The 10,231-nt window shown below is 40.2% G+C and overlaps 1 protein-coding gene across 1 annotated transcript; it reads left to right on the forward strand.

Moving 5' to 3' along the window:
• The first annotated feature begins 5,093 nt into the window (after positions 1-5,093).
• Positions 5,094-9,533, forward strand: LOC101315302. The gene is made up of 2 exons (XM_004309597.1): positions 5,094-6,209; positions 9,492-9,533. Exons 1-2 carry the CDS (start codon positions 5,283-5,285, stop codon positions 9,531-9,533), a joined length of 969 nt encoding a protein of 322 aa, XP_004309645.1. The 5' UTR covers positions 5,094-5,282.
• The last annotated feature ends 698 nt before the right edge of the window (positions 9,534-10,231 follow it).

Raw genomic sequence — 10,231 nt, forward strand, 5'->3', positions numbered from 1 at the left:
ATAGTCACCCGCATTTCCGTCAGTTTTCATCAGTAGGTTACATGTTTAACCTACTCGTGTTTTCTTGCTTCCGCTAGTGTCTAGTAGCTCTGAATACTTTGGGATTATTGTATATTATGTTTAGAATTTCTGAAGGATAATTATGTGATGTTTGGACGTGTTGTATTAAGAGTGTAATTTGGATTTTTTTGAGTTAGGGTTATCCATTTTCAAGGGAGATTTTATCAATCTTTTCAGTAATTTTTCCTTGGAGGTGGCCCCCGCACGACTTACTCCAGGTTTCAGGGTGAAATTCGAGGTGGGTCGTGTCAGAAAAAATTAAGGCTGAGATCTCCCGCTCTTGCAATTTAAGGATGTCATTCTTAGACAATTAAAATTTGGAGTTCTGTTGTATGATTTGGGAAACACTTAACTCGAAACCTAAAACACTTGACACTTAGACAAAAAAGAAAAACCTATCTGTCACATCCCGACTCTTAAATTTTTACCTTATTTACAGCTTAGTATTAATAAGAATTTTACTGTCTCCGTCAATGAGTTTATGGTTTAATTGGTCCCAAGAAGGGTTTTGGGGGACGACTATTTTAATGGAATTATTCGTAGGAGAAAAATGTGACGACAGTAAAAATGGTAAATTTTAGCTAGTAAAAGCTCTCTCTCTTCTCTCCCTCTCCCCCGAGCTATCCCCGACCCGCCGGATTTCCTCCGTTCAGTTCGTCGCCGTCCAGCCGCCTGAGACCGCCGCTCCGGTCCCGATTGGTGGTCGGCCTCCTACCCAGCTTCCTTCCTGGACCAGTGGCAGCCTCCCTTGCACCGGCGTGGGAGAGTAAACGCAGCCGAAAGGTCTGACTGCCGTGGTAGTTCTCTCGATATTTTTGTTCGATCGACCTAGTTAGGCTTGGAATTGGTGTTTGTGTTAGTTAGGAAAGTTGTAGAGTGGGTTGAGAGGAAGATGCTGTTAAAATTTGGTAGGCATTTGAGGTCGCCGGAGTCGGCTGCCGGCCGCCGCTGTTAGGGGGATTTTCATGATTTTAAATGTGTAATATTAAGGGTAGTTTAATAGTATGAAGTTTAGAATTTTTGGAGGAGTTTTGGATAGGTTTGGGATTTTTGAAAGATTGGTGAATTTGGCGGTTAATGGGGTAGAATCTGACCGTTGGATTTTCCTTATTATTGTTTTAGAATGTTGAAATAAAAGAAATAAGGCTGTGGTTGGAATTTCGGGTGAATTCGATAATCTTAACCCTAGAAAGGGTAGTGGGTTAGGCGGAAGAGTTTTGGGTTATAGATTTAAGTATTATTTATTCTGAAATTGAAGTGTGGTCCTAAGCATGGTTTTTGTGCCAGAATTTGAGGAGACCTCACTTGAGTGGTGAATTGGATTTCGTCAGGCTTATGCCTAAAGTTGTGAGTGGACTTTTGTTCTAATTAAAAGCATGCGATACATTATATTGTTTATCAGTTATTCTTCTGTTGAAATTTATTGGTTTCTTTGATATTTGACAATTTTCATCTTTTGGAGAGTTACCGAAAATGATATTTTTGGTGGATATGTTTATTGGATGTTTATGAGGATACTATGTATATAAATGTTAGCTAGCCACACGTGCTTGGTCCGTCATAATGAGGTAAAATTCCATTATGGTGTGACGTGAGTGTTAGACACAAGCGTCATAGCCCTATATGAAAACTACTTTCTTATCTGGTTCTTATAGGTTTTCATATAGGGAGTCCACACGTATATACACCCGTCCTCTTCGGTCATAACGAGGAAAAATTCTATTATGGCGCGACGTGAGCGTTAGACGCAAGCGTCGTAGCCTTGTATGAATTTCTATTTTTCTATTCTGTTCATAGAATTCGTACAAGGAGTCTGACGAGTGTAAATACATACATATATATATATATATTATTTTAGCTTGAGAGGCTTTATTTTATTAAGTTTGGAGACTAGCCGTAGCTAGTTATGTAATTGCCAATTGATGAGTTGAGAGCTTTTGAGCTGTCGCATGCAGCATATTTTCTATGGAAATTTAAATTGGGAAAGGATAAATATTTTTCATTAAATTCATTTTTGTCCACTCACTCTAACATTTTCCCCTAGGCCCTTCGTTTTAAAAATGCCCGGTTGCAAGTTAGCATAGTTGAGGTCGAGCGTACATGGAGAAGAGGCATAGTCAATAGTATAGTTTCCGCTCATTTTTATATTTCTAGTTCCTTTCCTCTCAAATAGAGTTTCTATGTATTTTGGTTGTTGGCTGTGAGATTTTCTTTTTAAAGTTAGTATATGATTTGGGAGATGTTGTGATGTGGGGGAGCACGAAAGCTCTAGGAGATTAAGGTTAGATTTGGATTTTCAGAAGTGTATGCAGGTATTATTAGGAAGGGTTGTCTATTTTCAAGGGAGGTTATGCTGAATTTTCGGTAAACTTTTCTTGGAGGTGGTCCCCGCAGGATTTACTTCGGGTTTCAGGGTGAAATTCGGGGTGGGTCTTGACATATCGCTCAAAACCTCTCTCTCACAGACACACTCACACTCAAACCGTTCATTTGGTCGAGAGAGAAAGAGAGAGTTCGAGAGAGAGAAGGGCAGAGGAGCCGTTCCCCTTCCAGGCGTGCCTCCGCTGTCGTTCGTTCGTCGTTGGCCGATCGGAGATCAGCACTCAACTCTCCTCTCTCTCCTCTACCTCCCCACACCCACAAAATCGACATCCAACCATCCCCTTTCTCATATCGAAAATTCAAACCCTAACCCCAATTCCGATATCTGGCCAAATCCTCTCTTTTCCGGCGAGCTCAAGTTTCTGAAAGGTAAACTCATCTCTTTTCTTTCGATTTCGAGCTCCCTTGAGCTTTGTTTTTTCGTTTGGGACCTAATCCCTCGTCTTCTTCTTTTCTGGGTTCGTCTACAATGTCGCCGTCGGTGACTCTCCAGCCATGCATTCGATTCTTCAAGGTAATCCTTTCCTTCTCTCTCCAATTCCGATTTTGATTGGGTTTCATATAGTGCACACCACATGTTTGATAGAATGCCTCACAGACACAACAAAGCTGAACCAGTGGGCTTTTCCATGATTTTCGAAAAGTCTATATTTCTTTGTTCAATCTCAGTTTTTAACAGTTGAAAATATACTCTTCAATGATCGTTTTAAACTTTGTTTCAAGCAAAACGGAGTTGATTTGAGAAACTTGTGCTATTTTAAAACTTCATACAGTGTTTCAGAATTTTCGGCAGAAACTGCATTTTCATTCACTTTGGGTCTCTATTTGACCATGTATTTGAACTCCAAACGACTTGAAATTTTGGGACATTGTAGTTTTGCTTGTCTACTTTGATTCTGGAGATTTTCAGCTGAAAGTAATAAAAATTCCATTGTTAATGAATTTTTCTCTCTTATTATCTGTTATCTGGAAATTTCGCAAATTGCAGCTTAGTGTTACAAAACAATTGGTTTGAGAGCTTTTACCTTTTGCATCAGTCTGTGACCTTTAATTAACAAGTTAAATTAGATATGCAAATCATGCTTTGAACTTGTATTTCAGTCCAAAAAGGGTTAAGGAAAAACTCCATTTTTAACAAAGCATTGTCTCTGTGTTATAATAATCTGATCACTATTTTCCTTTTGGAATAAGCCCACATATGGAAACTCTAGCTACTGCTGATTCTTTGAAAGTGCAACTTTGACTAATGTTAGGACTGACTAAGGTACTACATATGCTTATATTAGGAACAAGGATACAAGGGAACTAAAGGTTGGTCAAGTGGTACTTGCTGGGAGTTGCACATCAGAATGTCCAGGTAGGGGGTCTTCACTAGTTAGAGATGTTTCTGAAAATATCTTTATGTTTTTATGCATAAAAGTGCATTATTTTATGTGATGACTTGAGAGTTAAGGGAGCATAGAGACTTCCTTCGAGGGTTTTGGGCATTTGAATCACTGAGGTTCCCTCCTATTTCGTAACAACATCAGAATATACTTTTTTTGGTAATACGTTTCTTCCCCTAATAAGATTTCTATCTAAATGCGTTCAAGATTTTTGTTGGGATGCACTTTTGAATATTAGCTAGTATTGGTAGGTTCCTTAGAATGCTTGGATCAGAAATAGAGCAATGATCACATAGTGCACACCACTTGTTTTATAGTATGTCTCAAAGACACCACCAAGCTCAAACCAGTGGGCTTTTCCAAGATTTTTGAAAAGCTTATACTTTTTATTTTATCCTCAGTTTTTAACAGTTGAAAATAGACTCTTCAATGATCGTTTTAAACTTGGTTTCAAGAAAAACGGAGTTGATTTGAGAAACTTGTGATATTTTCAAGTTCACATAGTGTTTTAGAATCTTAGTAAAGTTTACTGCATTTTCAGTCACTTTGGATCCCTATTTGACTATGCATTTGAACTCCAAACGGCTTGTAATTTTGGGACATTGTTCCTTTGCTTGTCTATTTTGATTCTGGAAATTTTCCCATGAAAATATTGAAAGGTCAATTGTTGGTGAATTTTTTCTTTCTTACTACCTATTTCCTGAAAATTTCTTAGATTTGCAGCTCATTGTTATAAAACAATGGATTTGGGATCCTTTACACTCTTATTTTTGTCATTGATCTTTGACAAGTTTATCTATGCATAAATCCTATACTTTCAGTTCTAAAAGGGCAGGAAGGGTTCCATTCTTGACAAGCATCACTTTTGCATGTTCTTATCAATACTTCTTATTTGTGTTCTCTCTGAAACAAGCCCATAAATAGAAGCTTAGTTACTACTGTGACTTACTTTTAAGAAAAATTTGATGTTAGGACTAACTATGGTGCATATGCTTATATTAGGAACAAGGATGACTTGGGATCGCAATTAGCATCGTTAGAACACAAAATGAGAGTCTAGTGAGAGAAGCTCCTCCTTCTCACTTCCTTTTCTCTATGATTTATCAAATCTGGCTTTTAACTCTTCACCCACTTCCTTACCTTCCCACTCTAAAATTATTCCCTGATCTAATTCATTCTTTTCTCATTTATCACATCACAAATTCCAGCCAATAGCTTGGCCCCATTAATCCTTTCCCCATTCCAACATTTTTTCTCCTGTTTTAGATTGTTTAGTCCTGTAGTGGTGGTCAGATCTCACCCTACTGAATCATTTAGCAGGCTTTATGATCATTATTCCAACTGTCTAAAGCTCACATTTATTGTGATTATACTCCTACCCATTTTGGTGTTAAGCTTAGTTACTCCTTTGTGAGTGTTGTGTGAGTTGTTATCTCACTTATTAAGGAAACTGTTATGGCTTCCTCATTGGAACAACATGGTGAGATACCCTACGCTGATGAGAGTATCATTGAGGCTGTGCCATGCTGTTTTGAAGAAACTGTTGATGTTTTGGATCTGAACGGTGGTATCAATATGCTCGGAATCTTAGTAGCAGATGAAGAACCGAGTCTTGGGGGTATCAAGAACGGCCTGATGAATATGTGGAAGTCTCTGGGTCAAATCCGAATTATACGGGCCAAGAAGAACACCTGCTCAATCTCGGTCGGATCTGAGAAATTGGCCAGTAAGCTTTTGGATACAAGTCCATGGTTGATAAAGGGGTACTGTTTTTCAATCAGGCACTGGCCACGTTACCACTTAATTGAGGAGATTGAATCCAACCGGGTTTCTTTTTGGATAGAAGCTCATGGAATCCCACTGGAGCAAATGACGAAGAACAATGGCCGGAAATTAGGGGAGATGCTCGGATCTGTACTTGATGTGGAAGACCCTAGTGTGGTAGGCTTTCGGGGTTATCTCAGAATTCGTGTTGATCTTGATACTTGGCGACCACTCACAACTTTTGTCCCACTTCCTCGATCACAAATCAGTACTACAAAAATCAAGCTACAATATGAAGGGCTAAAGAATTTCTGCCACAAGTTTGGAAGACTGGGGCATTCAAATACAGCATGTAGTCACCGGATCAATCCAGCTTTGTCTCGTTGGGGCATTGTCTATGACAGAGCTCCCATTGCTGAACCCCCATGTCAACCACTGAACACACAGGCTAACTTCCCCTCGGAATATCCACAAGCTTCAACCTTTGGGGTTTTTGCCGGAATCAGATCACTCCGGTCATTCCGATCACCTGTCATACCGAGAAAGAACCAGCTTCCAAGGAGGTTTCTGAATTTGGCATGGGACATGTCTCAAGGGAGAACAACAGCTGTGAGGCAGGTAAGAGAAGTGTCAAATCTCTGACCACTTTTCAAATTCAATCGCCTAAGAGCATCTCCAACGGTGGTGTCAAATCAACCGTAGAATTTCAACAAGCAACAAATGATGCAGAAGAAACGCTCCAACCGAGCTATCAATTCCTATGTGGATTTGACAGCCTCCTCCTCAATGTCAAATTTGACAGTCCCACTAGAGCTATCTTTTGTTTTATAATGATTTCTCTCTTCTTCTCCTTGTTTCCTGCTCTCCTCTGTCAAGACCTACCCTGGATTTCCCCTTTAAATCCGGGATAAACCCTACGGAACCCACCTCAAGGGAAATTCTACTAAAATTTTGGCATAATCTCTCTTGAAAATGGGTAACCCTACCTGAAAGAAAAATCACCAACAACCCAAACACTTCTAAAACAATTTAATCCACATCTTCTAGAGCCATCCGCTCCCCCAAGTAATCATCCACCACCTCAACTAAAATAACAATTCAAAATAATTTCAAGAATTTAATCTCTCATACAAACATACCAAATAAATCTTTTTCATCACTCCTAAGTGGAGTCACAAGCTCTTAACACACCACCACATTAATATCACTTAAAACATCCCATGGTTATCATAGCAACTACTAGGAAAGAAGAAAATATACAAGTAGGTTAAACTAGTAACCTATGAGAGAAAACTGGATGAGGTGGGAAATATGACTCGCCTCCTACTCTTGCCGAACAGAACTCTGCAGACTGGGCATTTAAAATGAAAGGCCCAGGGGAGAAGCATTTAAAACGTTAGAATGAGTGGACAAAATAAATAATAAAAATACGGACTTAATGATAGAGCATTGAAATCAATTTAATGTTTTTCCCATATTTTCCATTGAGAAAATTATTTATGCATGCCATTCTTGGAAATCTTTATGAAAATAATTAGAGGCAACAAGAATGAACCAATCCCATTGGTTCCCAATAAATCAATAAAATATGGGGAAGAGGTTTCACCATAACTATGAGCCTCCCAGGCTATAATAGCGTCCCATGCTAAGCGCTCTACTCACATATGATGAGGATTGCTAATAAGACTATAATAGCATCCCACGCTAAGCGCTCAACTCACATATGATGAGGACCGCTAAATAATGGCTAGCTAACAATAAATATATATATATATATATACCGATCGATTGCCTCCCAGGCTATAATAGCGTCCCACACTACGCGCTCTACTCACATATGAAGAAGACCGCTAATAAGGCTATAATAGCGACTTACATATGATAAGGACCGCTAATAAGCTTAGCTAGCAATAATCAATATAAATCAACCCTTTTATGGTGAAGTAAAATAATAAATGATCAATAATATCACTTCCCCAAAAATAATATAAATCACTTGACATGTCCCACATGTCAAATAAAATGAGCAAGAGAGTTCCCGAAAAATAAATGGAACTCATTAAATGTCACATCCCGACCCTTAAATTTTTACCTTATTTACTAGCTTGGTTATAATAAGAATTTTACCGTCATTGCGGTTTTAGTTTAATTGGTCCCTAGAGGGGTTTCAGGGACGGTTATGTTCGGAAGATTATTCGTAGGAGAAAAATATGACAACGGTAAAAATGGTAAATTTTAACTAGTAAAAGGTAATTTTTATAGGTTATTATTTTTCGGGGTGTTTTATTTTTGGAGTTGGGTTTGTTGTGGAGTGGGTATTAAGTTAGGACCGGGTCAAAAATTAGAGTGGAAAGCCCACTCTCTTTCTCTCTTCTCTCCCTCCCTCCCGAGCTGCCCGATCCGCTGGTTTCCTCCGCTCAGCTTGCCGCCGTCCGGCCACCGTAGGCCGCCGCTCCGGTCTCGTTCGGTCGGCCTATGACCCAACTTCCATTTTAGGCCGGTGAGAGCCGCCCTAGCTCCGCCGTGAATGAGTTCTTTCCCTCGAAAGGCCCGACTGCCATGGTGGTTCCATCGCCGGAACTCCCTCCTCCGGCCGCCATAGCTGGAGCTACTTGGCTCAAAAGAGAGCTCTCCTCTCGTGCAACAACCCCTCCAAATGTCTCACCTCCCTTGAGCTAGGTAAGGAGAAATGTGGAGTTGAATTTTCTAGGGCTTTTATGATGTTTTTGCTTGATTGACCTAGTTAGGCTTAGAATTGGGTGTTGTGCTAGTTAAAGAAGTTGTAGAGTGAGTTGAGAGGAAGATGCTGTCAAATTTTCATAGGCATTGGAGGTCGCCGGAATTGGCCTCCGGCCGCCGCTGTGTGGGAGATTTTTATGGTTTTAAATGTGGATAATTAAGGGGAGTTTATTGATGTGAATTATGGAATTTTTGGAGGAGTTTTAGTTAGGTTTGTGAATTTCCGAAGTTTGGTATTTTTGGCGGTTAATTAATGTAGAATCCGGCCGTAGGATCTAAGTCGTTAAATCTGTGGGAGATTATGTTGCGTCTACCGATTTTGGTATTTAAGTTTGGATCGTTTCGGTTTAGGATTATCGAAGTTTGGCGAGAATAAGCGTAGTTACGGCTCATTTTTATTTTGCCTATTTTTGAGTAAGTAATGGAATTTCAGTCGGGAAATTAATATTATATTTGGAACAGGACGTGAGGAGGTTCGAGCAAACGAGGCCCCAGATCGACATCAGGCTTAGGCCTAATTTGTGAGTGGACTTTTATTTTAGATATCATGCATGCTATGGTTTTGGTTGAGCATTTAAAATTGTTGGTATTTTGACGTCATTTAATTTTGACGCTTTTATTTCTCTTGGAGAGTTACCGAAAAATGGGATTTTTCGGTGAGTATAAATATGTATATTGAGAAGAGTGTGTATATAAATGCTAGCTAGCCATATATGTCTGTCCACCTTAATGGCGTAGCATATAGCCGCATTATGGTGTGATGTGAGCGTTGGACGTGAGCGTAGCAGCCTTATATGAATGTTTAATTCATATAGAGGGTATAGGCACATATTTATACACCCGTCTGTCCACCTTAATGGCGTAGTGTAGCATCGCATTCAGGCGTGACTTGAGCGTTGGAAGCGAGCGTAGTAGCCCTATATAGACCCATGAATTTATATAGGGAGTATGGACGTGTGTAAATACATACATATATTATAGAGTCGGAGAGGCTCGATATTTATTGAGATAAAGTTTTATCGCTTGTGGCATGCATTCGATTTTTCTTTAGAAATTGGTTTGGGGAAACATAAATACTTTATTTATTAATTTATTTTTTGTCCACTCATTCTAACGTTATTAAATGTTTTTCCCCTGGGCCCTTTGTTTTAAATTGCCCAGTCTGCAGAGTTCGGGTTGGATCTAGTAGGAGGCGAGGCATAATCACCCGCTTTTTCGCCACTTTTCACCAGTAGGTTATCTGTTTAACCTACCCGTGTTTTCTTGCTTCGGCTAGTGTCTAGTAGCTTTGAATACTTTGGGATTAATGTAAATTATTTCGATGGTGTGCTCGGTCTGTTGATTTCTGTTTAGAGTATCTGAAGTATGAGGTTTAATGTTTAAGCTGGATATTTATGTGATGTTTGGATGTTGATGTATTGTTGATTATGTGGTGGTTGTGTTTGTGGGGAGCGGATGGCTCCAGGAGTTAAGGTTGGATGTGTGTTAGTAGAAGTGTAAATTTGAAATTTTTCAGGTAAGGGTTGTCCATTTTCAATGGAGGTTTTGCCAATTTTTCGGTAAATCTTTCCTTGGGAGTGGTCCCGTCAGGACTTACTCCGGGTTTTAGGGTAAAATTTGACCTATGGCGGCCGGAGGTGGGATTTCCGGCGAAAAGCTTCCCGGTGTCTCCGGCGGGTTTTCTCCTCTTCCGGCGGGTTAGATGCTCAGTCACTAGGCCGAGGAGGGAGAGGAGGTGGCGGGGGTCAAAACTGGAGTGGTCCGGCGGTCCTTGGCGGCCGGACGGAGGCTTGGTCTCCGACGGGTCGGGGTGCACGGGTGAGGGAGAGAGGGAGAGACGGGTGAGGGTGAGAGGGAGAGAGTGGGGACTGTTGGGCTGCCCACATACCCGGTCCAAACTT

This window comes from Fragaria vesca, unplaced genomic scaffold (assembly GCF_000184155.1).
Source record: "Fragaria vesca subsp. vesca unplaced genomic scaffold, FraVesHawaii_1.0 scf0512996, whole genome shotgun sequence".
Taxonomy (NCBI): Eukaryota; Viridiplantae; Streptophyta; class Magnoliopsida; order Rosales; family Rosaceae; genus Fragaria; species Fragaria vesca.

Coding starts and splice junctions, on each gene's coding strand:
- LOC101315302 (XM_004309597.1), top strand. CDS start 5,283: ATGGCTTCCTCATTGGAACAACATGGTGAGATACCCTACGCTGATGAG. Junction 6,210..9,491: donor GAACAACAGCTGTGAGGCAG/GTAAGAGAAGTG, acceptor TAAATTGCCCAG/TCTGCAGAGTTCGGGTTGGA.